General features: G+C 47.8%; 1 protein-coding gene across 1 annotated transcript in view; it reads left to right on the top strand.

Moving 5' to 3' along the window:
• Nucleotides 1–18,396, top strand: part of DENND4C (DENN domain containing 4C) — a 1,285,018-nt gene that overhangs the window by 1,024,481 nt on the left and 242,141 nt on the right. The window contains exon 29 of the mRNA XM_078675962.1: nucleotides 2,349–2,528. Within this exon, the coding sequence (XP_078532088.1) occupies nucleotides 2,349–2,528 (180 nt within the window). The remainder of the gene's footprint in view (nucleotides 1–2,348; nucleotides 2,529–18,396) is intronic.

Here is an 18,396-nt window from a genome sequence, read left to right as displayed (position 1 = left end):
TCAATGGAAACAATGATTTATTTCAGTGCACTTGGCCTTGTGGTCTCAGACTGTCCTCGGTTCAGATCGGGTCAGATTCTTTATTACAAGATTTCAAATGTACTTAGTCCACTAATCTGCCTGTTACGTATATCTAGTGCCTGCTGTTTTTGAGAACAGGGTAGTGCTAAACATTTGCATCAGTGAACCGGATTCTCCTGTTATCTATCCAGTTCAGTTCATAAATATTCAGATGGGGAGCTTTGATAGAGTTCATCAGGTCCAATAATTTTTTTTAAATCACCGAAGAGAACTTTACTTAACATCTTAAAATCGAAGTCCACATTCCTGAGTCTTAAAGCGTTCCTTTACTTCTATTCTATTAACACAGCCATCAAGGCGCTTAGTAATACTTTCTTTGAAAACAGTTGACAAAGCTCTGGTAGTGGCCAATCAACAACATATTTAACCTTCTAGCAAACCATCTGGTGAGAGGTTGTCTGATGTTGCAGGCCTCATCATATCCCACATAAATGATAAAACTCAACCCCAGTTATTTAGAAGGTAGTTCTTTCTCATTTTAGAGTATTTCCCCACAGAATCTATTAAAACGTCTGTAGTATGCATTATCATTTGTGTCATATTTGGATTGGTGGCACATAAAAGGATTTAATGACAAGCAGCACCAACATTTTTCTAATTGCCTGTCCTTTTACCCCATGCTCCGAGAACCAGCAAGGTGGTAGAAAAGTGTTTATGAAGCAGTGGAGCACCACTTGTCATGTCGACAGCGAAGAGTGATGCCATTCTTTGTCTTCTGTGATGAGGGAAGACTTGTCTAGGATACTGTCTTGACCCCAAACAGGACAAAACCTAAATACTGTATAGGGGTGAACCCAAAACTAAAACAGTAGATAGTGTATGTGACTGATTTGCCTTCGTTTTACCACAATATGTTGTTAAACAATAAAAGAGAAGTCGTGGACGGTATTTCAGACCCTGTTCTAAAAACAACTGAGTAAGGAGGATTCAGTAGGAAATCCAGAGTACGAGCAGGCGTTTATGAAATTTAAAAAAAATGGTAGTGAAAATCATTACCGCCATGCAATAAAATTGACTACAAAACCTATTAGATGGGTAGTCCCATTAAAGTGGTTGAGGCAAAAATTAAGATGCAGCTTCCAAGACTCTAAGCGTATCTCTTGGAGAGGAAAATATTGTAAGGGCCAATGATTGACCTACTTTAGCCTCCTCAAGTGATGACTAATTAAAGGGAAATTACTATATGAACAATTAAATCATATTTAATTGGCCATTCCGGATTAATTAAAACTCTTATTGGTGTAGTAGAACAGGTTCGTTTTTTTAGGACTTGGTTTTATATTTGAATAAAGCTTAAATAAGTGTTAAACTATGCATCAAGTTTGCAAGCTGGAGACCGAATGTGTCCTGCAGTCCTGTGAAACATGTTCATCCGATTCTTGGCCTCGTATAAGCTACCACTGTCTGCCCTACAATTCTCTTCTTGGCAGTTTACCAGCGTTGGAAATGGAAGAATTGCTGCAGGTACAGTAAGGACAGAGTTATCTGTGGTAACGCTAGTAGTGTTTGTATTATTATGCTTCTTCTATATAAACACCACTTCAGCTTTAGTACTTTGGCCTGATCATACAGTTATTTGTGGCCAGTTGTTTGTGTTCAGAACTGTAGTATTAAGACTTGTAGTCGACGTTAAGTAAAGAATGAATAAAGGGCCTGATGATAGCAAGGCATGGCTGGTCCCCTGAATTGAATGTTTTGTTTTCTCTTGTAAATATTTTGATTCTGTTTCTGTCCTCCGTTAGACTGTTTCTACTATTGGTTTAAGAAGGTCCATGAAGCAAGTAGTGAATGAGATATTACAATTTAGTTGTTTATCATCTTAATCTGACACAATCCATGTGTTATAAGAGGTGGTGTTGCTGACAGTAAGGTGAAATGCAGTCATGCTGCTAAGAATTTTCTTTTTACAAACCATGTGAGCTTAGTACAATTGCTTCATTTGAAATGACAAATGCTGCCATCTTATGTGTTAGGTTGCTGATTAAAAATCACAAGCCTGGAACAGAGTATTTTGGTAAGCCACCGGTAATGCACAGCCATGCAATCTTACAATATAGTAGTTGCTGCTGTTGGAATATAGGTGGATTGTTGACAAAGCTTAACCAGTCTCAGTTCAAAAGGCAGCGAACCGTAAACAGCTTTGTATCATGTAATCAAATGACTTGGCTGGAATACATTCCTAAATTCCACATTGAAGTCTTCGGAGTTTACATGTGGAGTTTTGCTGTTTAATTTGATGATTGTGGTTTTCTTATCTTTTTATTTAGTCTTTTCCTTAAACCAAGTAACTCCGGAGATAGCTTGCAGAGTGGCAACATCACACTGACAACAGAGCGGACGGAACAGAAATCTGTGCCCTGTGCCACAAAGGATTTGATCTGTTTTGGGGATTCTTCAAAGTCCAGTGGAACGATTGCTGAAGAATCAAGTTCGACACAGGACCAGAGGTGATTAAAATGTCTACTCTAAAGACTCTGTTTCACAAAAAATTGACATAATCTGAATCTTTTTAAATGCTTACCGTTTGGCCATTTGATCAATCTTTGATTGAGCTTGCTTAATGGTATTTTGTAACCCTAATATGAGCCGATTTAAGAAATTGCCTCCCTTATTGACCTTTTATTATGCATTCTCTAAGGTCTCTGGTCTGATGGGAAACTATTAAGAGACTTTCCATATGACCTAGATGTTTTACGTTTGCATACATCCAGAAGTAAATTCCGCAAGTTAAAGCATAGTAAGTCAAGTGTTTATTGGTGACAAGAGCGACCACCAAGGTCCCAGTTTTAACAGCTGCTTCTCTCAATTGCCCTCAACTCGTTCTATGATCTAGCAGGGCCAAGGCAGAACTCGGAACATGCAAAAGATGACGCTTTTTCACTGTTTGTAAAAAAAAATTCCACAAAAAAATTAATCTGACCCGCTCCTTGCTAAGCAATGTTATGAACCACTGGGATGGAGGGAGGGATGGATGGATGGATGGATGGAGGGAGAGAAAAATAAATAAATAAAATAAACAGGTGTTGTCCGATTAAGCTTTTCATGCAACCTGTAATTGTGTTAAATCATATTTGTTTACATAATAATTATAAGTTAAATTGTGATCAATCCTTATAATTTAGGACTAGGACTAGGAATGTAATGTAGCTCTTCCAAAGGTTTCCTTATGCTTTTCCTGTAGTTGAATATCATAGACTTTATTATTGCTGCATTAAAAAAATGTAATTTATATGCTTACACAAATGTGCGCTTGTGGCATATAGAAGCCAGCTACTAGAAACCAACAAGACAAAGTGATTTTTATAGCCCATAATTTACTGTAGTCTTGCAAACTCCTCTCCGTCTCCGTTTATTAAATGAGTTGATTTAATTACTCCTTTGCAGCTGGTGCTCATAGTGTATTTCACCGTCAGAAGGCTTCAAAACGCCAATTTTCTTCAAATATTGCATAACAAGTTTGAATGTTTCTTTTGGTCGATTGCTCCATTTGTTTTGTTTTTTAATTCCTAGGATGTAATTTTGGTATTCGTAGCATGTGTCGGCTGCCCATACACATGCCTGCCATCTAGCGTTGGGCGTGGACTTTGCAAGTTTTTTCTTGAAGGAGTTTTTTTACTGCTGGTGTGATGTTGTCTCCACCTCCTCGAGGGAAGGCACATGTCCAATGGCTTTTTTGTCAGATAGATTTTTCCCACCATCAGGTTAGTACGGATGACGCAGGAGCACTCTTGGAAATGGGGGTCTCTAGTTGGCAGAGGTAGGCACCTTTGTCCAAATAGAGACCCTTGCTTGCTTCTAGTCGGGGTAAGGGGGATGCACACTCACTCCCCTGCTCACTCCCGTAGCAGACAGGCTTATCCCAAAGGCAATGTGTAAAGTATTTGTCTTAACACTCACGGTAACACAGTGAAAACACCAAAAAAGGACACTACACCAGTTTAGAAAAATAAAGTCTCTTTAACTAAACTAAACAAGATCTAAATGACAAAGATCCAACATACACAGTTAAAAATATGACTTTCAAAAGGGTTTCAAGAACTTGTACCATAGAAAACTATGGATGTGAGCCCTTTCACCAAAGTACCTGTTGATGCGTCAAAGTTCCAAAAGCCAAATAGCCGCAGAGTCTGAAAACAAAGAGATGCGACTCTCCTAAGACCTGGGGAGGCGATGCCCCAGTTCTGCGACACTCAGAGGACGAGTTGCATCGAATCCGGTCTGTATGGGGAGTGATGCGCTGATTCTTCGTGGCAGTTCTGGTTCGTGGGCGATGCGTTGGAAGAACTTGTCCCACAGGTAGGATGCGTGGAAATCCAGGATGTGGCGGCGATCGATGTGGCAGCGTCGCGCAGCGTCGGTCCTCTTCAGTCACGATCCCTCGATGCGTTGATTTCTGTAGTCCTTTGAGTTTCTTCTTTCTTCCGGCTCCCAAACAGCAGCAGCCACCTCTAGAGGTCCAAAACTGATATGGACACCTCTTGGCAGGCTAGAACTCACAGCAGCGAAGTTCAGTGGAGCTGGGGGTGAAGGCTTTGTGTTCCTGAGACTTCAGAACAGGAGGCCAGCACACTTCAGCCCCTTGGAGTTCTCCTTCAAGCAGGGGACACAGCACACAGCAAAGTCCTTCTCCTTTCCTTGGCAAAAACAGCAACTGCAGGCCAATCCCAGACACACAGCAAGGGTAGTACTTCTCCTCAGTCTCTCCAGCTCTTCTCATTGGCAAAGGTTCCTCTTTAATTCCTAGAATGAGCTAAAGATCAGGGGTTTTAGGTCCAATACTTATACCCCAAAATGCCTTTGTTCTCTTTGTGCAAGGGGCTCTGAGACCAGTTCAAACCAGTTCTGGGTGGCACTCTGCAAGTGCACAACAACATCCATTGTGAGTGTGAGCCTTGACTCGAGACCCACCACAAGGGGGGAGTAGCCAGCATTGTGGTAGGCAGGCACAGTCCTATTCAGGTACACGTGCTGCTCCTCCTACCACTCCAAATGCAGATCAGGCCGATTCAGCCTAGCGCTGACTCATCCAGACTCCTGGAACCATTGCACCTCCCCAGCCCCTGTCTCTCCAAAGCCAGACAGTCAATCCACAAACAGGCAGAGGCGCACAGGATGGTTGAACAAGGAAATAGCCGCTCTCTAAAAGTGGTATTTTCAAACACACTATTTAAAAAACATCTTTTATAAAATATGTGTTATTAATCAATCAAGGCATTTATAGAGTGCTGTACTCACCCGTAAGGGTCTCAAGGCGCTCGGGGGGGGGGGGGGGCAAGGGGTGCTGCTACTCAAAGTGCCAGGTCTTGAGTAGCCTCCTGAATGAAGGTCAGTAGGTCTTCGGTCTGCCGTAGGAGGATGGGGAGGGCGTTCCAGGACTTGGCGGCGAGGTAGGAGAATGATCTGCCGCCGGTGGTCGTTCTTCGGATGCGGGGGACGGTGGCGAGGGCGAGGTCGGCGGAGCGAAGCTGGCGGTTTGGGGTGTAGAAGGTGAGTCGTCTGTTGAGGTATGTTGGTCCGGTGTTGTGGAGTGCCTTGTGTGCGTGGGTGAGGAGCTTGAATGTGATCCTCCTGTTGACTGGAAGCTAGTGCAGGCCTCTCAGGTGGGAGGGATGTGGCGAGGGATGTCAAGGATCAGGCGTGCGGAGTCGTTCTGTATGCGTTGCAATCGTTTCAGCAGTTTGGTCGGGGCCGCTGGTAGAGGGCGTTTCCGTAGTCAAGCCTGCTCCTGACGAAGGCCTTGGTGACCGTTCTTCTTGTGTCTGTGTGGATCCACCTGTAGATCTTTCGGAGCATGTGGAGGGTGTTGAAACAGGAGGATGAGATGGCGTTGACTTGCTTGGTCATGGAGAGCGTTGAGTCGAGGATGAATCCTAGGTTGTGTGTGTGGTCGGTGGGTGTCGGTGCTTCACCCTGGGCAGTCAGCCACCATAAGTCATCCCAGGCTGAGGAGGTGGAGCCGTGGATGAGGACCTCCGTCTTGTCCGTGTTCAGTTTCAGACGGGGGTTCTTCATCCATTCAGCGACGGCTTTCAATCCTTTGTGGAGGTTGGTTTTGGCTGTGCGAGGGTCTTTGGTGTGGTAGAGGATCAGCTGTGTGTCGTCGGCGTAGGAGAGGATGTTGAGGATGTGCAGTCGGGCGAGCTGTGCCATGTAGATGTTGAACAGGGTCGGGCTGCGGGATGATCCTTGGGGTACGCTGCAGATGATCTTGGAGGCTTTGGATCGGAAGGGGGGGAGGCGGACGCTCTGTGTTCTGTTGGAGAGGAAGGAGGAGGTCCAGTCCATTGCTTTGCCGCAAATTCCTGCGTCGTGGAGGCAGGTGCATCGAGTGCGGTGGCAGACCGTGTCAAAAGCAGCTGAGGGGTCCAGGAGGATGAGGGCCGCGGTCTTGCCGTTGTGCAGCAGGGCCCTGATGTCATCGGTGGCGGTGATGAGGGCTGTCTAAGTGCTGTAGTTGCTGCGGAACCCGGACTGGGGCGAGTCCAGGATGATGATCTCCTCGAGGTAGTGGGTCAGCTGTTTGTTGACTGTCTTCTCGATGACCTTCGCCAGGAACGGGAGCAGGGAGATGGGCCGGAAGTTCTTGAGGTCCCTCTGGTCTGCCTTGGGGTTCTTGAGCAAGGCGTTGATTTCGGCTCACTGGGAAGATCGCGGTCTCGAAGGAGATGTTGATGGCCTTGCGGAGGTGGGGTGCGATGGTGGCGCTGGCTTTGTTGAAGATGTGGTGAGGGCATGGGTCTGAGGGGGAGCCGGAGTTGATGGTCCTCATGATTTTGATGGTGTTGTCGTTGTTGATGTTAGGCCATGTGAGTAGGGGGTTGCTGTGGGTGGTGGCCGTGGGGTCCGAGGTTTCACTGGCTGCCGTGGTGGTCTGCTTGTCGAAGCGGTCGTGGATGTCTGCGATCTTGTGGTGGACGGAGGCGGCACGGGAGTTGCACAGGTCTTGCGATGGTGGGATATCGTTTGAGCTGGGGTTGGAGAGTTCCTTCACAATGTTGAAGAGCTTTCTCTTTTGTGTGCGTTGTTGTAGAGACAGTCCTTGAAGGAGGTCTTTTTAACGGATCTGATAAGGTGATGATGTTGGTGCATGGCCTTCTTGGCTGCTGCTTGGTTCTCCGGTGTCTGTTCGTTGTGCCATTATTTCTCCAATTTTCGGCAGTTTTGTTTGGAGGCTCCGCGGTGTTATTAAATTCTGTGTTCAGGGATACCAAACTCCATTTTTCTATCTTATCCCTATGGGAATATGTGCTTGTAAAATGTTACAGAGCTGTCCCCATTCTGTCCTAAGGGGCAAGATAGCCTATCAATAGTGAAAACCGAAATTGGCAGTATTTCACTATCAGAACATGTTACACACACCAGTACATGGCCTACCTTTCACATACACTGCACCGCACCCTGCCCAGGAGGGGTACCTTGGGCCTACCGAAAGGATGCCCTATATGTAAGAAAATGGAAGGTTAGGGCCTGGCAAGTGGGTGCACTGCCAAGCAGACATGGCAGTTAACAAACTGCGCACAGGCACCGCGGTGGCAAGCCTGAGACATCTTTTTGGGCTTCTCATGTGGGTGGCACAATCTGTGCTGCAAGCCTACTAGTAGCATTTGATTTACCAGCCCTGGCACACTTACTGCCCTTTACTAGGGAGCTACTGGTAAATCAAATATGCCAATCATGGATACCCCAGCAAACACAGGTCAGGAAAAAATAGGAGGAAGAAGCAAAAAGTTAGGGGATAACCCTGCAAAAAGGGCCATTTCCAACAAGCACCATGCAGCTTCAACGCCTTCATGGCTTATGGACGCCTAACGGTTCGTATCTGCTTCAAATCCTCGGACTCGAGTTTGACGAATCATCAGCGACTAGCGGATAGGGGTTCTTCAGAGGCCATAAGACTGCATTGTTGACTTCATTAACATAAACTCCCTTTCAGGACCTGCTTAGAATGTTTGGCTCTGGGTAATGGAGGGTAAATAAAGTCTCTTCCGTAAATGCCCTCAAAGCGGGGCTAAATATGTGTACAAACAGTCTCCAAACTCTGCCCGTTGCCGGAACATAAGGAACAGGACTGCGCAGCTTGCAGCCTGTTCAAAAACAAAAAGACACTTCGGAGCAGATAAGACTGCTGGCTAGCCCATAATATGGAGATGGTGGCGGAAGCAGAATGTTCACCACAAGAGCAACAACTTTTGTCAATTGGAGATGAAGAAGAAGGTGATGCGACAGAAGGTGCAATTGTTGCCAGTCTGCACTATGTCGACTCCGATGATTTCAGTTAGCAAAAGGAAGAAGAAGATTCTGCCTTGCTGGTCATGGACACAACACAAGAACAGAAACCAGTGTGGTCGGTCCCAAGATGAAGACATCGCCAAGGACCATGAGTACTCCAGACCCACCCCATATACATCCTCTGGCACCGACAAAACCAATGGAGATGAGTAAGCATACGTTGTCGACACACTCCTTATCAGAGCCAAGATGCTCATCGACTTTGTAGAATGTATCGGAGCACAACCTCACTTAGGTCCTGTAGAAGGCTATGGCATTGACCGCTATGACACCCAGACCACACACCTGCACCAAGGCAATCAAGAAACACACTGAAAGGACACACCAGCCAAAACACTGAGGCTTCTGAGACAGAAGGTAATGTTTTTGAAAACCTTCATGAAATAATGCAGAAAAAACACCAAATAACAGTCTACAAACAAGAGTTGAACTTTTGCCAGAAAAATCACAAAAGAGGAAAAGGCAGGACACTGACATATCTCAGCCAATTCTAAAAAAGGCAAACACAGAGCATAACGCCACAAGCCCTATGCTACTGGACTTTAATACATCTCCACAGCCCTTATCACCATCTTCTATGCAATCATTAGAGGAAAAGGCAGGGAGTCACTCACTATACCCATGATTCAGACTCACAAGAAAAGCCCCCACATAGCCCAGACCCCAGAGATGGCTGACATAGTGCTGCCAGACACAAACATAGAACCCCCAATACCATTGTAACAGGGTGGACGAACGGGGACCTAAGGGACCTCCTACCCTAGACTGGTGGACTGTGGATCCTGATGTTGCCCCCTCTCTCCCCCCTAACCAGAACGAATGGAGAGTCGACAAGCAATATCTATGGCCGACGCAAGAGAAAGAATTAGGACTCGGCTCCTTTAACTGGGCGTACAGTGCTGAAGAGTTAGGTCCGCCCCCGAATGACGCGCCCATGGTCGGATTGGCCAAAAAGGAGGAAGAAGGTGGTTTGGTGTGTAACATCACCCCGGAGGAGTTTGACGTGTCGAGTGGAGTAGGAAGAGAGTCTGAAGAGCACCGGAGCTAGGAGGCGAGTGGAATCCAGGAGGCGCAAGGAGAAGCATTGCTGTACCGCGAGACTAGCTGCTTGGGCGAGAGTGTTGGAGCGCCAGGAGGCCAACGTCCCCACGAGCCGCCAGGCCACGCTCCAGGAGGAGTGTGGCTTCAGCAGGTACGTTAACGGGTTTCAGGTTGGGTGGGGAGGCGGGGAAACCCGTCTCGCTAGTACATACCCGACTTTGCTCACCTCTGACTACCATGTAAATACCCTTTCCCGTCATCCCGCTATTCCTTTTCCCCAAGCCACGCTTTCCTCACTACTGCTCCTCACTCCATCCCTGTAAATTAGACGTTGTACGTATCACTGGAACAGCGGTGTACCTCTCACTCCCTGGGACCCCACGGGCATTTTGAACACAGAGGACAATGTCCTGACTTCCTGAATTGTTTTGTCTCCGCATGCTCTGCCGGGACGAGGTGGAAGAGAACCATCCCCGAGACACGAGCAAAGCAAAGGAAGACGCCCAGAAGGGGGGGAACCGGTCACCATGGATCCCGCAGCCTTTTCCCGATAAAGACTCACCTCCAGGAGTAAAAGGACATATACTAAAATAAAACCTTACCTAGCAAGATCCAGTCTCCGTGCCCTCACTTCAACCCCGCCACAACCATAAAAGGCATCTTCCCCAGACGATACATCATCTTACCACAGAGTTGTTGAGCAGCTGAATACCACAAGGTACAAATGCACGACACAGAGGAGGAAACAGACTACCTAGTGGAGACACTCTCTTAACCAGAGTCCACAGTGGAATATCTCCCAATGATAGGGTCCAAGCTGAAAGTCTTTACAGAACTTTTTTAAGACCCTATACAAGACCTGAGTCATCACTCCACATGTAGAGAGAAAGTACAAACCGTCCTCCAATAACCCTCTTTATTTTAGGGGACATCCAACAGCTGATTCACTGGCTGTGACAACCGCCAGAAAGAGAGCAGCTTCGCACTCCACTGGAGAAGTGCCACCTCCAGATAAGGAAAGTACACGTATAGATGTGGCAAGGAAGAGGGTAGCAACTGGGCACGCCAATCACTGGTACATTGCTTTCCAGTAGGTCTCCTATCCAGATACAACAGGGCAACATGGAATGAGATTGAAGATCTTATACAGCATCTCACTAAACAGGGGAGAGGATGTGGTCCGTATGCTAGACTGCCGACTTTGGTGTTGGAAACCAGGGTTCGAGCCTCTGGGTCGCGTCCACATCCTTTGATTCTGGGGAAATCACTTAATCTACCTGTGCCTGAATGGTTAATGTAAATACGGTGCTCATGTAAAGCGCTCCAATACCTTCGGGTCGAGTTTGCACTATATAAATATGAAAAAAAAAACAGAACAGAAAAAGGGGGTGGAGGGACACTAGTTGCAGAGGGGGGACAAGTGTCTAATATAAGCATACATTTACTTAATATCCTATTTCATGGGGAACAGCTATTCGGTCCAAAGGAGGAATCCCAACTAGAAAATGAATCAAAAAGACACTGAGGCTGCTATGTCTATGGGAGCCTTCCAGTCTGCTGCACCAAAGCAAAATTCCTTTTGGAGGTATCAGGGAAGAGGAGATTCCAAAAACACTGCTCCTGACTCCCAAAATTACCAGAAACAGCAGCAACAATACCATCAGAAAACTGGCAAAAGCTATTATCGGGAAGGGTTTAAACAACGAGGAACACCCGCAATGGGAACCTCTGCCTCTAAGCAGTGACTTGCCTTCCATGTCCCCCCGATCATGCAACACCTGTCTGGGGACAGCTACAAAAGTTTCACCAGTTGTGGCCAGAGGTAATATCGGATCAGTCGGTGCTGGATATTATCCGCGAGGGGTATTACCTAGAACTAAAAAGCCACCCACCAAACATTCCTCCTTGCAAACACCCCTCAGGATGTACACCTTCTCAGGGAAGATGTGATAGCTCTGCTACAAAAGGGGGCCATAGAGCCTGTACCACACAGACACAAAGGCCAGTGGGTGTACTCCCTATATTTTTTAATACCCACAAAAGATGGGACACTAAGACAAATACTGGATCTATGACTGCTCAACCTACACATCTGATCAGAACATTGTTACTTGGTGACACTACAATATGCGATACCACTACAAAAACATCCACTTCATGACAGCACTAGATCTGACGGATGCACATTTGTATATACCAATTCACCCTGCACATTGCCGGTACCTCCGGTTTGTGGTAAGTAGTTGTCATTACCAGTTCAAAGTACTACCTTTCAGGGTTACAACAGCCCCAAGGTTTTTCATAGACTGTCTAGCTATGGTAGCAGCCCATTACATTCATGTATTCCCATACATAGACGATTGGGCAATCAAGAGTTCCCGCAAACAGAGGTGCTTGCAAGACACACAGACCACCATCAATCAGTTACACAAACATGGATTCACAATACATGCCACAAAATACCACTTACAACCTCTTCAGATACACCCATATCTGAGAGCGATTCTCATTTTGAACTCTGCCAAAGCGCATCTCAATTTGCAGAGAGGTCTCAATCTTCAGAACCAACTTTCTCTGTTTCAGCCACATCGTCCCCTAACAGAGCAGTGATGTGCCTTCTGGGTAAGATGGACTCTTGTATGGCAACAGTCCCACATGCCAGACTAGGCATGCGCCCATTACAAGAGTGTGTAGAATTTAAGTGGTCACAAACGGAGAGCAATTTGGAAGATCTAGTGTTGGTTTCTCCCAGGGTCCACCAATCTTCAAAGTACTAGAACGTACACAACACCACGAAGGACAAATCATTCCTGGACGAAATCCCACAAGTGACTATTACAACAAATGCGTCACTCATTGGATGGGGCGCACATATGGAGGACATCACAGTTTAGGGACAATGAACTGTTTACCAACCAACCTTCCACATTAATGTCCTACAGCTCATAGCCCTACAGATGGCTCTCAAACCATCCCTCACCAACATAGCAGGAAAGAATGTTCTTCGACACACAGACAATATGACTGTAATTTCGTTCAGTCGGCAACAATGAGGAACACACTCGATAATGTTGTCTCAAATAGTCCAGGCCATTTGGCGCTTCGCTTTTCCTCACCACATTCACCTCCTACCCGAATATCTTCCAGGAGTGAAGAAATCAGCAGCGAAATTACTAAGCAGGATGCAACAACAAATTCATGAGTGGGAACTCCACCTACAAGTCCTATACAAGTACTTTGAGCGCGCGGAACACCAGAAATAGACTTATTCGCCAATTATAGAAAACGCAAAATGCCGTGGCTTCCCCTCCAGGCACCCACATCCACAGTCCAGGGGCAATGCTCTCTGGATGAACTGGTCAGGGAAATTTGCATCTGCTTTTCCACCTCTCCCACTCATTCCATATCTGGTCAGGAAACTCAGGCAAATGTCACTCAAGAAGATTCTCATGGCTTTAACCTGGGCACTTCTGCGCTGGTTCACAACAATTTTAGAGCTGTCCCTAGTACATCATGAGAAACTTCCCAACATACCAGACCTTCTTAGTCACAGCAAGGGCGGGCAGGGTCAGGCACCCAAATCCCAAACAACTCAGCCTATCAATTTGGCTCCTGATCTCATTGAGTTTGGATATTTACAGTTGCTTTCAGAATGCATGGACATTCGTAAGGAAGCAAAGCGTCCAACAACAAGAGCATATTATACAGCCACATGGAAATGGTGTGTACACCATTGCATGGCTCAAGACACAGACCCTTTTGCAACTACAGTGCAACTTGCTACACCTCCAAAAGTCACATTTAGCATACACTTCCATAAGGTTGCATCTAGCAGCAATTGCAGCTTATCTGCAAAATCGCAAACATCAGTCTCTTTTTTTTTAATCCCAGTCATCAATTTTTTTATGGAAAGGTTAAAGAGGGTAATCCAGCCATGTACATCTCCAGTCCCATTGTGGAACGTAAATGTGGTGCTCACACAATTAATGTCTACACCTTTTGAAACACTGCATTCCTGTCCTCTGCAGTTCATTTCCTGGAGCGTAGCTTTCCTTGTAGCTCTAACTTCCTTAAGAAGAGTTCGTGAAGTTCATGCATTAACCATTGAAGAACCTTATGTTCGAGGCATATGGGCTGCAGACCACACACTTTTGCATTAGATCACCATCTGGTGGTGGGCCCGGGTCGATTACACTTTGTTGTTGTCTTGGAAGAGTCTTTGTCTGCTGGGTGACTCCTCCCTTATACCGTAGTGCGCATGGGCATCTACTCCATCCTCAGATTGTTTTTCTCCGCCATCGGGCTTGGATGTGTTCATCGTTCGGTCCCGTTACCGATCTCTTTTCGAATCCATAAATCAATCTACAACATCAAGATCGTCTTCGACACTGATTCCGGTTGCCTGCGTCGAAGAGAGGATCCACTTCTCCATTGCAGCGATCGTCGGGCCTTTGGGCCCAACTGCGCCATTGGGCCTTTGGCTCATGGAAAGAACACCGTTCAAGAAGTGCCCTCAGTGTGGACACAAGTTACCCCACACCGACCTGCATGAGGTTTGCAACTTGTGCTTGTCTCCAGAGCACGAGAGTCGAGACTGTGAGGCCTGCGCTTCGTTCCGGTCCAAGAAGACTATCAGGGACCGTCGAGCTCGAAGAGCTATGGAGCAGTCATCATCGTCGACACCAGACCTCATCATAGACGAGGCACTGGGCGAGGTAGACGTCGAAGAACAGCAAGAAGACGTCGCTTCCGAGGCAGAAGAGTCCGCTTCCGGAGCTTGGAATCGATCCGAAGATGATGATCTTCTTCCAGCTGGTCAACAGGTCGTGAGTAAGAGCGTCGACCCTGTTCACCTCCCCATTCCGGGACAGGCTTCGCTTCCCCCCCACCTTCGGGTCCGGGTGCACACCGATCAAAAACTTTCGACGCCCCGCCTTCGGGCTCGGCAGCGAAGAGTGGTAAAAAGCCTCCGGTCGACTCGGGCTCGAGTCAAACCGTCGGTCCCGAAAAACAGAAAGTGCTTAAGCCAAAGTCAGCACCGGCACCAAGACACCCTTCGATACCGAGGGTTACCGAACTGAAACCGAAACCAAGTTCGGCACCAAGAGACGTTCCGAAACCAAGTTCGGCACTGAAAGAGGTTCCAAGGGTTACCGAAACAAAAAGTTTGAGGCATGTAGGCTGCTGAATTCATATCTTTTGCATAGACTGCCGCCTAGTGTTGGGTCCGGATGATTGCACATTGTTGTCCTGGAAGAGTCTTCGAAGTATCACAAGATAGGTGGCTCCTCCCCTGGACTACAGTGCGCATGGGCATCGACTCCATCCCCAGATTGTTTTTTTCCACCATTGGGTTCAGATGCTTATTTGACCACTCAAGTTCGGAATCAATAGAAACCTTTCTTTTTGGCCCAAAGGCCTTTACTATATCGTCGGTATTGTCTTGCGAACGGTGCCCAGTTCTGTTTCAGCTCAGTTCCCGAGTCGGACATCCAGAGGAGTCGCGTGGCTCTTTGGTGCTGAAGGCCCGGTCGACCACAGAGGCCTTATTCGACGAACCATCATGAAACGGAGCCCGTTCAAAAGGTGCCCCGTGTGCAACTCGAAGTATCCTCACATCGACGTCCATCCGGTGTGCAACAAGTGCCTGTCGCCGGATCACGATGAAGCCAACTGTATGGCTTGTTCTCGTTTCCGCTCCAAGAAGACGATTCGACTTAGGCGCGCAGCGCGCCAGGAGGCCCAGCAGACGGCACCTGACCCGGTGAACATTTTTGATACCGAGGAAGAAGAGGCAGACTAGCAGGAAGATCAAGAGCCAATGTCCAATCCAGCAGCGGAGATCGACTCCAGCTGCGACGCTGATGTTGAAATGCTCGATACTGAAGAAGTCGTCGACGAGGTAGGAGACGACGATGGGGCCTATGGGGCCATGGAAGATAGCTCAAGCGAGGAGCTATGCCCAACCGTCGAAACACTTCATACGGCTCAGGTCGAGGGATCGCCACATGGCCTTACCCAAGATCTTACACTGGGTTCTACAGCCTCGCCTCCAGGCCCGGCTTCGGACACTTCTAACGAGCCACAAATGGTGAAATCGAAACCGAAAGAGAAAGCTTCGGTGTCTACACAACCAAAAGCACTAGAGGCGCCATCGAAACCGAAAGTGCGTGTTGCTTTGGTCGGCTCGAAGTCTTCTGGCCTATCGGCGCCGACAAAGCTTAAAAAGGTTATCGACCCGGTGAGGTCGCTAAAGGGTGTCGAGCCGAAGACTGGGACCCCGAAAACACTGGTCCAGGTCGTCGACCCAAAGAAATCAGCACCAAGGGCCGTCGACACAAACAAAGGACTCGGAGCTCAAAAAGTTGTCGATCCTGCGCGTCGGCCGGACAAGGCCAAAAGCAATACAACCCTCGAGTCCACGCCTGGCGGTGGCTCGAAGGAACCAGTCGAGTCGACGCAGCCATCCGCCTCCTTCTCGAAGCAGGTGTCGGAATCGTTGAAACGCATTACGGAGAAAGCTTCCGCTGTCGGTCCCAAGGATACTTCCACGCCGAAGCCTGCCACCAAACCTCAAAAGTCGCCGGCGCCCATTCAGTTTACGCTGCCACCAAAAGTGGTGCCGAAGGCCTTCGCACCTAAGACGGTCGTCGAGGCGTCCATGAAGGTGTCCACGGGGCCAAAGCCTACACCTGCGGTTGTGGGCACAAAGCATCGACAACCCCTGCTTGAGGAGCAGTCGGAACAATTCATCGACGCCGCCGACACGGGTAAACTTTCTATTTACAAACGAAAGATCGCCCCGGCACAGCCTATGGAGTCCTACACAATTCCATTGAAGAAGAAGAAGGATTCCACGGCTTCACCCGTTCTTGTCGAACTGATAGCTCCACGTGGACAGGACACTGCTCCTATCTCGCCCACTTACTCAGATGTGGAGGCTGGGGAAGGTGACTATGATGAGTACAACTACCCTGCCGACACTGATCCTGAGGATCAACATGACACATGGGCAGATGCTGCTGACCCAGGAGATCCACAAACTGCCCCAGACACTCGGGTGTATAACGTGAAAACATCGCCTACTGAGGACTCAGCGGCATTTAATGCGCCTATTGAAAGGGCAGCCAAAAATCATGATGTCCAGCTCCATGGTGACCCTATTGAGGTGGATTTTTTGTTTGACACCTTTTCCACCTCTGAGAGGACCGTAAAGACTCTGCCAATGCTAAAAGGTGTCTTAAAACATGCTGGAGACATTTTTAAAGAGCCCACAAGGGCCAGGGTTATAAACCCCAGAATTGAGAAGAAGTACAAGCCGGCGCCTGGGGACCCTACCTACATCAAGGGTCAGTTGCCGTTGGACTCTCTGGTTGTTTCCAATGCCCGGAAGAGGGCCAACTCCTCACAAACTACTGGTGATGCTCCTCCCCCTGACAAGGAATCTAAAGTGCTAGAAGCATCAGGGAAAAGGGTGGTGGCTCAAGCGGCCAATATCTGGCGCATTTCAAACACTCAGGCACTCTTAGCCAGATATGACAGGGCACATTACGATACACTTGAGACCCTGTTACAACACTTGCCAGATGAATATAAAGAGGCAGCAGAGATGCTCATACAGGAAGGAAAACTCATCTCAAATGCTTCTATTAAGTGCGCACTGGACGCAGCAGACACCGCTGCCAGGGCCATTAATACCAGTGTGATGTTACGGCGACAGGCCTGGCTGAGAATCTCCGGGTTCAAGCCGGAGATACAAACCACCATCCTAAATCAGCCTGTAAACCCTGATCACTTATTTGGACCTGAGGTGGACACCACCCTAGAAAAAATCAAAAAGGACACTGAAACTGCGAAGTCTATTAGGGCTCTCCAGTCGCAGCAGTTCAGGGGTGGTTCTTTTTGTCGCTCAGGCAATAGAGGTGTTTCCAGAGGCCAGATGTCCCAGCAAACACAGTACAATAAGGGTGGCGCGCAAACCACGTACATCAAACAAAGTAGAGGTGGCTATTGCGGAAACAGCGCCAAAGGCAGAGGTCGTGGAAATAACAGCTCCCGATCCTCCGCCGCCAACAAACAGTGACGCCTTGTCACTGCCCCCCGACCATACAACACCGGTCGGGGGAGACTCCAACAGTTCCTGCCGGTCTGGAAATCCATCACCACAGACAGGTGGGTCATAAAGCTTATCCAGTACGGTTATTGTCTGGAGTTAACATCCACTCCACCCAACATACCCCCAAAACACTGTCCTATGTCCACAGAGCATTTGCACTTATTGCAGCAGGAGGTACTAGTCATGCCGCAAAAAGGGTCAATCGAGCTCGTGCCGGTGGAAGAAAGAGGCACAGGAGTGTACTCCCTGTACTTCTTAATCCCGAAAAAGGACGTGTCCCTCAGACCCATACCGGACCTCAGACCCCTAAACCAGTACATTCTATCAGAACACTTTCACATGCTAACACTGCAGTAGGTTCTTCCGTTGCTCAATCAGGGAGATTTCCTCGCCACATTAGATCTAAAGGATGCATATTTTCACATTCCGCTACATCCGTCACACAGAAAATACCTCAGATTCACCATTCAGAATCAGCATTACCAATTCAATGTCCTCCCTTTCGGAGTGACAACAGCGCCCAGGGTGTTCACAAAGTGCCTAGCGACAGTGGCTGCACACCTCAGAAGACAACACGTTCACGTCTACCCTTATCTGGACGACTGGCTTGTCCAAGCAAAGTCGGCCCAGCAGTGCGCCACCAACATGTCCCACACCATTCACCTTCTTCACGATCTGGGATTCTCACTGAATTACCCAAAGTCACACCTTCAGCCCGCCCACGTACGGCAGTATCTGGGCGCGACAATAAACACTCTCGCAGCCAAAGCACAGCCAAATTCAGTGAGGATCAACAGCATTCAATTGCTGATACAGAAATTCAGACCGCAACACTCGCTTCCGGCACGAGTGTTCATGCAGTTGATAGG

This window comes from Lissotriton helveticus, chromosome 2_1 (assembly GCF_964261635.1).
Source record: "Lissotriton helveticus chromosome 2_1, aLisHel1.1, whole genome shotgun sequence".
NCBI lineage: Eukaryota > Metazoa > Chordata > Amphibia > Caudata > Salamandridae > Lissotriton > Lissotriton helveticus.
Note: the sequence above shows the minus strand (reverse complement) of the source record. Positions and strands in the feature narration are given on the sequence as shown.